The sequence below is a fragment of the Lycorma delicatula genome, chromosome 2, assembly GCF_047948215.1.
Source record: "Lycorma delicatula isolate Av1 chromosome 2, ASM4794821v1, whole genome shotgun sequence".
Lineage (NCBI taxonomy): Eukaryota > Metazoa > Arthropoda > Insecta > Hemiptera > Fulgoridae > Lycorma > Lycorma delicatula.
In genome coordinates, this window is record NC_134456.1 from 76649571 (window position 1) to 76664878 (window position 15308).

Consider the following 15308-nt stretch of genomic DNA (forward strand, 5'->3'; position numbering starts at 1 on the left):
TTAACGTTTGTTATTTTTTTAATTTTCAAAAATAAGTATAAATTCAATAATAAGTATAAAACAAGTCTGAATAATATAATTCAATGTTTTAGATCAGTTTATAATTAATTAAAAAATAATAATAAAATAAAATAGTAATCTTGGTACTAAACATGATAAAATTCGATTTAAACTAAAACTAGACAAATTTAACAATGACATATTTTTTTAATAAGTTTGAAACTTATTTAGTGAGTGGTCAAGTAGTATGCTTTAACCATTATTGTTTAATGACTTTCAAAGAAACTGTTGATATTTCAAATATACTGAACTATCAATAATTAATATTTTGGTGTATTGAATTCTACATTTTGGTAGCAGAACCATTCATGCAAGAAAAATTGATTGACTGGGCTGATATATTGCTACATATCCACTGATGTTAATCATCGATTGTTAATTAACAGATAAGTTAGATTCTGAAATTCTGGCATGTCGGTATCCTCAACCACCAAAACCCAATAGATTGATAACCAGGTGGTACTTAATTAAAAAATCCTTCTATACTTAGTAAATTGATTAAATAATACCAAATGCCAAAACAATAACCAATAACCGAATAATTAATACCAGAGTTCTTCCTTATTAGTAAATCTTCAATTCTTCAGAAATTATTTATAAACCAGTATTACTACATACTCCTAACTGTTTTATGTTTAAAACATTAGTTTACAACATTCATAATTTCATTTCATTCAAGCCATTTTAGTTTATGGCCTTAATGTGCATAAATGTCATTTATGTCATGTGTAATGTAATGTCATGTGTAATGGCATTAATGTCATGGTTAACATTTTTATATGTTACATAACATATAATCATACTCTAAAGTTGAGATGTAACTATTTTTTTAGATACAGTGAGTAGAATAGTATTCATTTAATTATTATAGAAATATCATAAGTTAATTTTTTTTTTGTATTATGTTTGTAAATGTGATTGTGTCAATGTAATGGAGTTATTCACTTTTTATGAATAATGTGGGCTTAATTTAGTATTATTTTATTTTCATTAACTTTTTAAGAAAGAAAAGGTAACTTTTCATAAAACATAAATAATAATATCTAGCCCTAAATACAAAAAATGAAATCATTCCTAAAAACTTTAAAGTAGCTGCCATGATTAAGAAATATGATATACTGGTTACACTGACCTAAACACTATTATACTAAACCTAAACCCTGATATCCTGATCTAAACACTGTTATCAGTGACCTTAACAAAAGTTATATTTCACTGTGAAATATATAGTAGTACTTCAAGTCAGATCTTTCCAAGAATTTATTAACTTTATAATTAAATTTCAAATGCTTGTAAAATTTTTTAACTAATCAATAAAGAGTACTTGACAGCCAATTTTTTATTTAATACAGTATAAAAATTAAGGTAATATGTAATTCAGTAAAAAAATAGGTAATTGCATTTTTACATACGAGGGTTATTTTTTTTTCAAGGTCCGATCGGTCGTGAAATAAAAACCCACGAAAAAATCGGATGAACCTTTGCACATATGTGTTGCGCACATCTCTAGTATGGCCTTCAATCATGCTGCGTCACTTTGTTTAGTTCTGAACATGCAGCTAGCACGTAAACATGTCTACAGCAATAGCACCTCCTGCCAAGTGTGGAGTGCGTGCGGTAATTCGATTTCTTCAGGCTGAGGGGTGTAAAGCAGCTGAAATTCCTCGACAAATAAGTAATGTGTACGGTGAAACTTCAACGAGTGACAGCAAAGTGCGACAATGGTGCAGGAACTTTAAAGCAGGACGTGCAGATGTTCATGATGCAGGCGGTCAGGGAAGGAAGCAAGAGTCAACTGATGATCTCGTTGAGCGAGTGGATGAGACGATTAGGGAGAATCGTCAGTTCACAATTTCTGTATTGAGTGATTTGCTTCCTGAAATTTCAAGGTCAGTTCTCTACACCACTGTGAGTGAGAGACTTCAGCACCGTAAACTGTGTGCGAGATGGGTTTCCAAGATGCTGTCTGACGATCACAAAACAATGAGAATGGACGCCTTCCTAACGTTTCTCCAGCACTACCACAATGAAGGAGAAGATTTTTTGAACAAAATTGTCACAGGGGACGAGACATGGGTCCATTTCGAAACTGAAGAAACAAAAGAACAATCCAAACAGTGGATGCATTCTCATTCTCCCAGTAAACCAAAGAAGTTCAAGCGAACCTTCTCCAACAGAAAGTGTATGGCTACTGTGTTCTGGGACCCGAATGGAGTACTCTTGGTGGAATTCATAGAACATGGCACGACCATCACTGCAGCCTCATACTGTGTGACTGTTCAACGTCTGCGAAGGGCAGTTCAGAATAAGCGAAAAGGAATGTTGTCATCAGGCATTGTCTTTCACCATGGCAATGCTCGGCCGCACACTGCAGCTGTAACAAAGAAGCTCCTGCAGCATTTTCGTTGGGAAGTGTTTGATCTCCCACCATACAGCCCGGACTTGGCTCCTCCATCCGATTTTCACCTCTTTGCTCACATGAAACGCTGGCTAGGAGGACAACATTTTGGCACAGACATCGAGCTGCAGATCAGCGTAGAAACACAGCTGAAAACATAGGCGGCTCCATTCTATGATGAGGATATTGGAAAGTTGGTACCATGCTATGACAAATGTCTAAATCGGAGTGTCGACTATGTAGAGAAATAACGTAATTATGTAAGTACTTGTTACAAATAAAAAATTTTTATTTTCACTGTGGTTTTAATTTTGTGACCGATCAGACCTTGAAAAAAAATAATCCTCGTATTATGTTAAACTTAGATTAACTTTTTAGTTCAAAGAAGTAATGATTTGAGCATAATTACTTGAAAAAATCTTTTCTCTTTACATTAACTATTTGTTTATTAAAGTTAAAATGAACTTTGGAGAATATATTTAAGATATTAACATAACACGCCATTTTTTATATAATCAATATTTTTAAACCACTTTTGGATTGGCTGATCTAAACCACTTTTGGAAAGGATCTATGGATTATAAAGTGGAATATCTAGTACATTATTGTATTTCAAATTAGAATTCTAATCAGTACCCTGTTGTTATGTTTTGACAGACATAAATAATTGATTAATTATTATTGCTTAATTTAGAGTAGCATGAACTTTGATATGCTAAAAGTATTTTCTTCTTCCAGAAAAGATTGACATATTACACATTGACTTACTCCAGAAAAGATTGAACTCAAAGTATCTTTGAGTTTTGAAGTGAAATAAAAATGTACAATACACAGTGTTCTAAAATTAAAAATTTGTCATTTTCCAATTTTTGACTATACGGTAAACTGGAGAAAAAAGGTTTTGTTAGTTCATTGTCTTAAATACATCCTTTAAATTTGATTTATTTATTTTAATAAACAAAAATAGTGAGTAACACCACCTCCTTGAACTATTTGGTATAGGTCAACTAGTTCATATATTTTCAGAGTAACGGTTTAAGATAGATGTGTTTCAGAAGTAGGGTAAAATATTTCAAGCAGTGACTTTGTGAGTGTTTTTAAGAAAAAGTATGTTACGCAATAGTTCTAATAATAATTATTTTCTACGTTTTTTATTTTACCTTCACTTTTTTGTTTTCATTTTTTTTCCAGATGTCAGAAGAAAAACAAAAAAATCTGTCTGGGTATCAGAATTTACTTAAGAAAAGAAAGCAAAAGGGAGACTAAATAAACAATAACTTTAAAATTACTCTACATAACTTATAACTTTAAAATTAGGAAACTAGAGAATACCCAAGCTAATGCTGCCATTACTAATTGTCTGTAACGCCTCAGTTATCACTGGAATTACCAAAGGAACCTAGTAATCAGAAAGAGTTAGAAACTGTTTTGATCCGGAAATTACCTTCAACTTCAATCGAGCCAGTTGAAACATTCGAAGAAATAATGGTAAAATCAACAACTGCTGCAATAAGTATGTATTTGCCAGTCCCTGATTTATGACCAAATCCATTATTACCATTCCAAGTACAAACCTTAATAGAAAATGGTCCTGGATATTATCAAAACCTAGTTTCCAATTTCAATTATCCAAAAGATAAAAATGGACTAAATTTTCCGAGATAACTTTTGTTGGGCCTTGCCAAACAATGAAAGAGTTAAAAAGGATTGGTTATTATATTATATTCTATTGAAAAAAAATTCTGCAATGTAAAACTCAATAGTTCTGAATTTAATGACTGGTACCACTTAAGTGAGCACTTAAAACTTCAAGAAAAAAGTAAAATACATTTTCATAATCTACATTTTTGGTTCGATTTCTTATAACGATTACAAAAGAATGAAACTGTTGACTTGGAATTTCAAAATTTATTAAAAGGAGAAACTAAGCATTGGCATGATGTTATTGAAAGAATTATGTCATTCATTTTTTATCTGAACAAGCTTAACCTTTCATGGTTCTAGTAAGAAATTATTCAAAAGAAATAATGGTAATTTTTTAAAGTGTACAGAAATGATCACAAGATTTGACCCTATCATGTCTATACATATTAATAGAACTCAAACTCAAAAAAGTATGCCTCATTACCTTGGAGATAAAATTTAAAATGAATCAATTAGGTTATTAGGGGATAATACAAAAGAAATTATTTTAAATAAGATCAAATAGGCTGAGTATTTTTCTATTTTATTTTATTGTACCCATGATGCCAGCCATCAAGAGTAGATATCAGCCGCCAAGGATATGATAATGTTTCAAACATGAGAGATAATGTTTCAAAAAAGAATTTTGGATATGAGTTTTGGATTTAGAGCAATTTTTGTGCCCTGTTGTAATCACAGTTTGAACCTTGCTGTAAACAACGCTGCATTCAATTTACTCAGTACAAAATATTTTCAACTGTTCAAGAGCTTTACAATTTTTTTTCACTTCAACTAATCACTGGTCTGCTTTTAAAGGCATGTTTCAAATTTAACATTGAAAACTTTGTCAGATACGAGGTGATCGCATTGGATAGATGCATTAACCCTGTTAAAATTTTAATTAGGAGAAGTTTTTGATGCCCTGTATGAAATAACCGAAAAAAAATTGATAATACCACAAAAAATCTGACCACAGCTTTAGAAAAAAAGTATTCTAAAATTTAATTTTATATGTGTAGTAGGTTTGTGGTACAAAATACTAAACAAAGTTTTAATGTTTTATCAATATTCTTCAAGATAAAAATGTTAATATTTCTGAAGCACCTTAAGGTCTAAACAAATTAAACTGCTTTCTGAAAGCATATAGATCTGATAAAGGTTTCAATGATATACTCATGGATAGTAATGAACTAGCGTCTTATTTAGATGTTGATATAAGTTTCAAAAGCCAAGAAACATTAAGACCTTGAAAATAAAAAAACAATTTTCTTGCAAAAGCAAAGACCAGCCTATACAGAACAAAGAAGTGAAATTTAAAGTAAATTTTTTTTTGGAATGTTAGATCTTGCGATATCATCTTTAAGTGAAAGGTTTGATCTCCTATCTTGTCATTCAGAAGTTTTTAAATTTTTGTGGAATATTTTTGACTTCAATAAATACTTTGAACCAGATCAGCTCAATTTATGTCAAAAACTGGAAGAAGCATTAACTGATAAAAATCAAAGCAACATAAATAGTATACAACTTACGCATGAATTACAGTTTTTGCAAAATTTTGGAGAAAATGTAGCATCACCAGTTGAAACTTTAAGCTCTATCATCAGCAATTTAGCTCACTCCTTTCCTAACATTTAAATTATTTATGCATTTTATTAATAATTCCAATTTCAATAGCTACAGCAGAGAGATCATTTTCAAAATTGAAAATAATTAAAAATTACTTGAGATCTATATTAAAGATCAAGAGAGATTGGGAAATCTTGCAATTATTTCTATTGAAAGTGATATTTCACAAAAATTAGTTGAAGATTTATTTATAAATCAATTTGCTAAAAACAAAGATTGAAAAGTTTAATTTCTATAATTTAATTCCTACTAAATATTAAATTATTTTTTTTAGAATAGTTTCAGGTTATTTGTTTATTATATGTATATTATATGTTTTGTTAATGTGATCGAACACAGTTTATGTGAAAATAGATGTAATATGTTAATATTTTTTAAGTCAATAAAACTTCATTTCAAGGGTTAACCGTAAGCCATTTTCTCTTAATATCACCACTGCATAAAAGGTTCATTAGACATTTGCACAACGGCATTGTTTAGGCTTGGCATGGGCCTGGAAAAAAAAGCAGAACAGATGTACAAGCAAGACAAGTTTTGCACTATACTGTATGCTCAATGACAATACTATTTTCTAACAGATGGCCAAGATTTCCACCACTTTTAATGGAAATTCTTATCCTTAAAATATTTTTTCCACCTCATTATTAATTAAAATTATTTAACTATGTAAACCTGTTAGTGTAGTAAAATATAATATTGTTAGAACAGATAGTTCACAGGAAAAAAATTTGCTACTTTTATTGAGAACCAAAATAGCAACATTAAAAAAAAACTGTTAAATTAAAACTAAATTTTAAATGTTAATGACATTGAAAATTAAGCAATCAGAAAAATTCTTTATATACTGAAATGGCAGATGTTTTTAATTATACTAAAAAATTAATTTTTTATATAATCATTTGTGGCAGATGGTAGGTAGCAATTCTGTCAATAAGATCCAAAAGGATCTGGGTTCAAATTTCAGTGAAGAGCGGCATTTTTTCAAATGCTATAAAATCTCATATATCATTAAGTAACTGAAATTGGCTGTCAACTTCTTACCAGAGGAAATAAATACAATAATGGAATTATAAACTGCACTTTATGGGAAAATAGGTGAAAAGAAATTACTTTTTATGAATAATTTACCATAATTCATATAACTGTTCTTCAAATATAAAGAAACTAAAAATCAAACAGTAAATCACAAGGATGATATGAATAAAACTCAATATTTTTACAATGATTCATTCCATAAAACTGTTTAAAGTAAAGATTTTCTTCAGGCTAAGTATTATAAACATACAATATTAATTACAACGAAACACAAATTATTTACAAAAGGTTGTGTTTTAATTGGTAAAAAACCTTTTATTTTCAGACATACGAGTACATTCCTTTATGGGTAGAAGTTTTCACTAACCGACTTAAAAATACATCCTATATAAATCTGCTACAATCTGATTAAATTATTTAAAAATGTTGATTCTTCAAGATTCAAACAAAATAAAAATTAAATAATTCACTTAAAAAGTAATAATTATACTTACTTGTAAGCAAATAGTAGAGATTAATAAAATTGTTTAAATTAATATAATTATTAAACTTTTTAATAAATGTAAACAATTTGCAAAGAAAATAATAACCTTAATGTAAACAAATTCATATACAACTAAAAGAATCTGCAGTTTCTCACTATTTACACAAATTACAGAGTAACATATTAATCAACTCACCATACATAGCAAAGCCATGAAAAGGAATCACTCCATTAGGAGGGTAAACAACTGTATTTTCTAAAGTTGCAGGCCGAGACTTTAAAACTCCATGAATTGGACTGCTACTACTATGATTATAAACAGACAGAATTTCTGTATCTCTTGAAAAACATAACAGTACCTGAAATATAGAGATCAAATAAACCTTTTGTCAAATATAATAATTTAACTAATATATTACTAGAAAAAAATAGTTAAAAGTTTTATAATACACTTAATTTAGCAAGACAGGACAAAAAAATTACAGTATATCTGAAAGTAATATTTTATTTATTTTAATTCCCAATCGGTCATGTAAGCCTGATACAAACTTTTTGGGGATGAAAATAAAATAAAAAACTTTGAAGAATTATGTCAGTCAGAGATAAATAAGGCAGAAATATAAAGTATAATTGTTGGGTAAAGTTAAAAAAGCACACAGCTAGTATTTGCCAAAATAAATTGGACTTTAATGAAAACAAATGAATTTATGTTATAATTATCATAACCTTAAAAACTAAAAAGAAATTATGAAAATAACATAATTTAATGATACATGAGAATATCAACTGAAATCAGCGTCTGAACAATGATAGTTAAATGAAAAAATACATGAATATACGCTTCTAAATACAGATTTTGACAATATACATTTTTGACAAAGCCTGAAAGAGAACATGAAACACCTTAATTTTAATTATAACTTTAGAAAAATATAACATCAATAAACATAGTATGTCTGAAAAACTATTGCATTGCTGACAAATGCTGTAATATTAAAATTAGGAATGAGCAAATGTCATTAACTTAGAAAAATAAATTACAGTAAATCTTAATTGGCACTGGCCTTTCCTGATTTATGAACCACAAACTTAACATTAAATAATGTAAAAATGTAATTCTAGTTTAACGTAGAAAAGGACACAATAATATTACAGTACAAAAGAGTTAATTACAATATAATCACACTGAACTTAATTGAGCACATGAAATAGGTTGCAGCTGAACAATGACAGCCTTCTGTAAGTAACCTGTCGTGACTGTACTAAAGTGAAATTGAAACTTGAACGGCATAGGTATGATGAACTGAATGTTCCACAAATTTGAATGATAACATAATGGTTTAACGTAATAAGTAATGAAAAACTGAACTTGCCTGTAGCACACAAATATTAGCCAGAGATGAACTCGTAAAAGCAAGTACAGATGAATACCTATGTAATCCTGGGCGTAGTCCGCACGGTGTATCAGGAATACAGAGGTGTGATGTGGTTTGGTGGTAGCATGATGCGTAGAATCTCAGATGTGTAGTGAAGAGTTTGAGATTCTGCTTGAGTGAGAAATGTTACCACAAAAGTTTGCAGGAGAGTATGGCCCTAGGCGACTGCACTGGTGAGATGTTGGATTTACTCTGCCGAAAAGATGGCGAAAGAAAAAGGGGCTAACCAGGTAGTGGACAGGAGAGAGTGTGTGTAAAAGACAAGAGATGTGTGCATGTATTAGTAAGGGGACGAAAGAATAACGGGTGTATGAAAAGGGTAGACAAAAATAACTCGATAGAAGAATGGACGCGGGCGCTAAGTATGACGGAGGGAGGGTTGAACACAAGAAACATAATAGAAGCAGGTAGACTTTACAAACACAGAAATAGGAAACAAAGTGAGATTTAAACATTCCTTGTAACAAAACAACGGGACCCACCCTAGCTTGGAATTCGTAGAAAATAACGGAAACTTTATGCCAGAATGGCGTAAACAATAATGATAAACGTAAAGTTTAATTTTAAATAAGAAACTAATACAAAGGGCTAAAAATTTAATAGTAGAATTTTTGTTATAAATAAAGTTTGACGTAAATAATAAATTTAACATTTATTGTAATACAAGAAATTTAAAAAAATATAAATAACAATTAAGATAAGTTATTAAAAATGCAAAAACTAATTAAACATAAAATAGTATTTAAAAAAAACGTTTTATAAAATGTACATAAAGTTGTAGAAATACTTTCTCAAGGATTATTAAATTCATGTACAGATCAGATACATCTAGGTGTCCGATTTGTTCTGAGTATATGAATTCTTAATTTTTTGAAATCATCCATTTGAATACAACTTCTTCTAAAAACAGTTTTAAAAGTTAATATCTATATAAAAATTCAGAAACTGTAAAACAGACACCAACCCACCTGAAATTACCCAACAGGTTTTATTTTATTTAAACCCAGTACTTGCACAGTGTATTTTTACAAAACTATCAAACACAAGCTTACTGGATGATTTTAATGGAAACCATACTTGTTTTATCTAACTGCCGTCTAAAGGCTCATGTAGTCAATATAATATTTTAGTTTGAATGCAGCACTGCTTACTTTAAACCTTACTCAGAGCAGTGTCTCTAAAAGACTAAAAGTTTTATTTTATTATTAACTGCCTTTAATAATAAAATAAAACACAACCTAATAGCCTAATAGTAGTAGTTAGATATTTGTTTCCTCTAGGGCCCGTTTTATCCAACTGAGTTTTTCCATGTTATCCAAAATCATTTCACAATGAGTTTATAGATTGATAGGCTATTTTTTCCCTTTTATACAAAATAATAACTTATAATGTCTTAGTGTATCAAAGCAACCTAATAAACAAAGTGAGTGGTAAATGACATTACATGTTACATGGGAAATATTGCAAATATTAGATGGGTCTTAAGTATTGATGATTTAATCAAACAGCTTTTATAAATACACAGTTATTTATTTGTGAAAAGTCAATCACAACTGGTTTCGAAAATTAATAAGAAATTTTTTAATTTGTTATTTTATTTTCATAACCATTTTTAAATCTTCGAAAAATTCAAAATCTAAAATAGTATACCACAGTTTTGTCAATACTTATATGTCACAAACCATTATCAACATTGTAGAATATTACTGTTTTACTCTTTTCTAATTTATTACCTGGTACAGAACATCTTCAAATACAAAATACTGATCATCATTTGATGCAGTTAACTGAACATCCTGAAAAACACAAAAACATTAGATTGATTGATATAATAATGGAAAGTAAAATTTTTGCTATTAACAACATAAAAGTAAAAAAAAAACTGTGAAACATAGTATTGTAAAATATGAAATATAATTCTTCAATCTACATTAAACATTTTATTTCATTAAAAAAGTTGGGTAACACCTCAGAACCTTGTTTTGGTAATGTAGATTACAATTAGTGAACAGCCAATATTTTTGGTATGGTTTCAGTACCGGTTCAGTCAGAAAAAGTTAGAAATTAAGCTTTTACTTGATAGATAACTTACCCACTAGTTTAACTAAGATGTAACCCCCAAATAGGAAAACACAACTCCTTAATCCCACAGACAGTCACTAACCAACCCACTGAATCCAAATAACAAAACACTGCCCTATTTGGAGACAGGTGGATATGGTTCTATAGAAGACCTCAGAGTAGCAGAAAATTCAATTTCCATCCAATGAAACATGAGAAAGGAAGGAACAGGACAATTTGACTCCAGAGAGACTAGGTCTAATAAGGAGATTTTACTATCTTGCCCAGGTTCAATTAGGATGGTTAAGCAGTCATGCATGTATATATGGCTAGTTGTTGCAAGTTCACAACTATCGGATATAAAAATAAATCAATCAAATGAAGGCCAAATAACTACAGATCACAAGAGAGAATGAAAAATCCTACGGTAGTCTTAGCAGCATACAAAAAATCAGAAAATATGATAGAAACAAATAATAAAAATAAACAAGTGTTAAGTTATGCAAATTTCTCCACAACTACATAAAAATTATTATGAAGCCCATCTGAAAAGCTGTCTTCTGCTCTCCCAACCTGAGCTCAAACAAATTTACAATGTTATACACTAAAAATAAAAATAAATATAGCATATAGCAAGTTCAATTTTCTTAATAATGTCACTTAAAACTATTTTTTACTTACGAATAACGTTTTTGAAAACTTAAAATCAGTATAATTCAGATATCTTATGTAAAACCACAAATAGTAACCTATCAACAGCATAAGAGCTATATGTAACACATTTTCATAACTCACAAGTTGAGAAAAAAAATTTGGTAGGGATTCTTTATGGCCACATGCCCTTCCTGTCGTCATCCTATGAAGTGTACGATATGGAAATTTGTAACATATAAAAAATGCACACCATCCAATGAAGTATAAGATATGGAAATTTATAACAGGTGAAAAATGCAATCTCTAACCAACATTTGAACTCTGAATGAAAAAACGAAGACATTCATTGTTCGGTTTGGTTGTTGAATAACAAGATAAGACTGCAATAAAAAGTGAACTGTATTGTTAATTATGTCTAACAGATACTGCTTCAATCCTTCTGGGTTTGTAATTACGAGGTGATAAAGAAAATAAACACACTGTTACAAAACAGTATGATGTATTGACAATGATTAATGATAAATATTTAACTGCATCGAGCAGAGCCGGCAACCAGAATCGTGGTTAATATGCATCTGACTCTCACTCACCTGAATGCCTCCCACTAATACGAGAGTGGTGCTATCTCCAACAGTTATGCACCAAACAGTAATAAGAGCTTTTTTATTTATAGTTTTATTAACCTGAGCACAGTTTCACATAATTTTTTTTTTAAATAATTGCCTGAAATCATTTTTTATAATTAAAAAAATGGATTTAATCTGTATCAATTTAAAGTAGTTTTTAACAGAATATAGATTCTAATTATAAAACTTATAATGAAATACTTACTTTAACTATTAACTTGTCAACCATTAGATCATACTGTAGGACTAACTGCTTTAATTCTTTAAAATATTCAATATCCTGCAAACAAATATTGAAATCTCATAACAGTATAAAAAAGTAATAGAATAAAAATATATTTCATCTACAATTTCTTTATATTTCCTAAGTTGTTAACTACATTTCTACAAAACTCATTCAAAAATTGTTTTTCTATTGTGTATAAAATACGCATTCTATTGTTCAAATTTCTATTGTTCATATTGTGTATAAAATATGTGTCATGTTGACACATATTTTATACATATTTTACCAAGATTTCTTCTCTGAAGGTCAAATAATCCTGTACTAAAATTCTACAGGCACAAATTATTGAGCAAAATGAGTGATTTTATACATGTAATCCTATATGAACAATTAAATTAATCGATTCTAGAAATGTATCTCTAGTAATTTCAGAGAAAATTGTTACAAAACTTAAAAAATTTTAATTAAAACTCACGCCTTTCTTTTTATGGTATGGCTTAAATTTCCTTTAATAAATTGTTAATAACCAAATAAAATTTAAAAACAAAATTTTTAGAAAACTTAAGTCTGGGAAAATTGGACACCTACATGTTGTCACTGTGAAAGAAAAATTACTTACAATGTCTACTTAACAGGAGATGTGTCAAAAATTAATTTTGTAGATTAATCTTAAACAAAATTTAAACATTATTATAATTAATAGTTGCAATTCTTAACACTGAAATATTTAAAAAAATTCCACATCATTTTATGTTCTTTAAAATTTTAAACTAAAATTAACTTAAACATACCCCGGCCAATATATAATATACAAGAATTATAAATTTCAACTGCACAACAACAGATAATAAATAATAGTATACACACAAAGTTCAATTTTAAAACAGGAGAGGAAAAAATAAGCATTTACCACATCATGCACTTCTGATCCCATAACTTGAGCCCAAAGACGGCCTCTAAGACACCTCGGAGCACCTTTTTTAAGAAATTCTTGAGCAACTGGAGCATGTTTACAAGCTAAAACTGAAAACAAATTCTGTTTTATAATGCAAAACTTCAAGAACACAACTCTTATCAGCTTATCATCAGTAAGACAGAAAAACTTGCACTTGTAAGATCTTAATTTACATTTAACTAAACCATAAAACTTCACTAGTTACGAAATAGAAAATTAAAGCTCACATTTCCTAAGAAAAACAGTATTACCAAGGGAGTAACAGTAGGTCTCTCAAGTCAGTCAATAACTGAAATGAGTTTTTTCCATACCAAGCATTCAAGATTATAAACCTTGAAATTTTTTATCTTGACAAAAACCTGCTGATTAATTCATATACACTGAATGCTTACAAAAGTCTAAAATGGTTTTTAGTTTTTGTACATTTAAAATCAGTTGGTCTTAGCAACAGTTGGCAAATAAGTAAGTCTAGAAACCTTGTCCTATAGTCAAGCATTATTGTTACTTCAATGTGTTTAACGGAACATACAGAAACCAAAATAAAACAATCCCAAAAAACAATATTATTTTACACAGTAAAAACCAAAGTGTTTTCTAAACAGACAAAAATACTACTACTGTCTGGTCAATAAGTACCTTTCTCCCCTTGAAGAGTACGTTCCATTTCTAATGTTGGAAACTGACCATGAGATGGCATCAGTGGATTTACTCCTAGCATTGCCTCTCCTCGAGCTAATTCTTGATAAAAGCTTCTCTGTAAAATAATTTAATCTATGTATTTAATTAATATTAAAAATATTTATATATTTTTACAATCAATAGAAGATAAAGGTGATAATGCCATATCTATTCATCCATTTAGCATTACCTAAGATCCAACTAAACTCACACTTTGCTGGGGTTTTTCTTTTTTTAAAGACAACAACAGAAAATGACAATAAGTAAGCAAAATAATGCAGTGTTTATTGTATAAAAACATCTAATATTGTACATTCAGTCCTGCTCCTCCCAAAATAAAAAAATAATATAAAACAAAAATTTTTCACAAAAAAAAAAATATAATAAAAGAAAATTCCATGTATTTATAAGACCATGTATTTATAAGATTTACTGGTGAAAAAACCAAGCAAAACAAAACAGTGTAACACAAAAAACTGCATAGCAAATACAAACAATGGTGTGCTCAAAATTAATTTTCTTTGGAAGGTCATTTGGGTTTGACTTACCTGATAAAACCCATTATTTTAACCAGCTTCCTAGCTGGAATTATTACAACTATTATTGTTGTTCAATTATCACAAAAACTGAATCAGTCAAATTGTATAGTACTGATTGCTAAGCAAGGGCTGATCACAAGGTGAATCAAAGAACTTAATCTTACAATATGCTTATTATTGGGTAGGGAAAGGAATTTTTTAATGGAGTAAAAACTTTTAATTAAGATTTTTTATCATCATTAACATCTAATGGTAATTTCTTGATGAACTTGGTTATACATACAATTTGAATAATTTTTTCTATGGATCTTCACAAATTTAAATGTTCCATATTATAACAATTAAAATTTATTTAAAAATCTGTCTATAAATGACTTCTGTGTCATAAATAATTAACTCAATAATAGTCGGTCTTTAATCGTAGATCTTTATAAGATTGCCTACAGATTTTATGTTTCCCTATACCTAGGCCTTAATCTACTGGCTTTTTTTTTACAAGAACCAAAATTCTTTTACTAAATAATGTTAAGATGATGATCTCCCAAATAATACTTAATATTGTATATGAGAGATCCATGGAAATCTTCTCATCAATTCATCATCAGATATTAACCTTAAACAGAAAACATTTGTTTACAAATGTAATCTATATGGTTGTTCCAAGAGAAGTTATAATCAATCATTATTCCAAATTACTTAGTAATGACTGAAATTATTATTACCTATCACAACATTAACATAATCTTGCTACCTATATTTCATTTTATAACTAATAATGTTGGATTTAATCAATTATAAAAAAAAAACAAAAAAAAACAGATTTTTAGGTAACCACGAAACCTATTTA

The 15308-nt window shown here is 29.0% G+C and overlaps 1 protein-coding gene across 1 annotated transcript in view; it reads right to left on the reverse strand.

Annotated features, from left to right (window-relative positions):
• The window catches only part of LOC142320203 (TBC1 domain family member 19), a 42256-nt gene that overhangs the window by 10664 nt on the left and 16284 nt on the right, over positions 1-15308 (reverse strand). Inside the window, exons 6-10 of the mRNA XM_075357888.1 lie at positions 13881-13998; positions 13200-13312; positions 12269-12343; positions 10456-10518; positions 7483-7645 (exon numbers count right to left, since the gene is read on the reverse strand). Coding sequence (XP_075214003.1) covers positions 7483-7645; positions 10456-10518; positions 12269-12343; positions 13200-13312; positions 13881-13998 — 532 coding nt within the window. The remainder of the gene's footprint in view (positions 1-7482; positions 7646-10455; positions 10519-12268; positions 12344-13199; positions 13313-13880; positions 13999-15308) is intronic.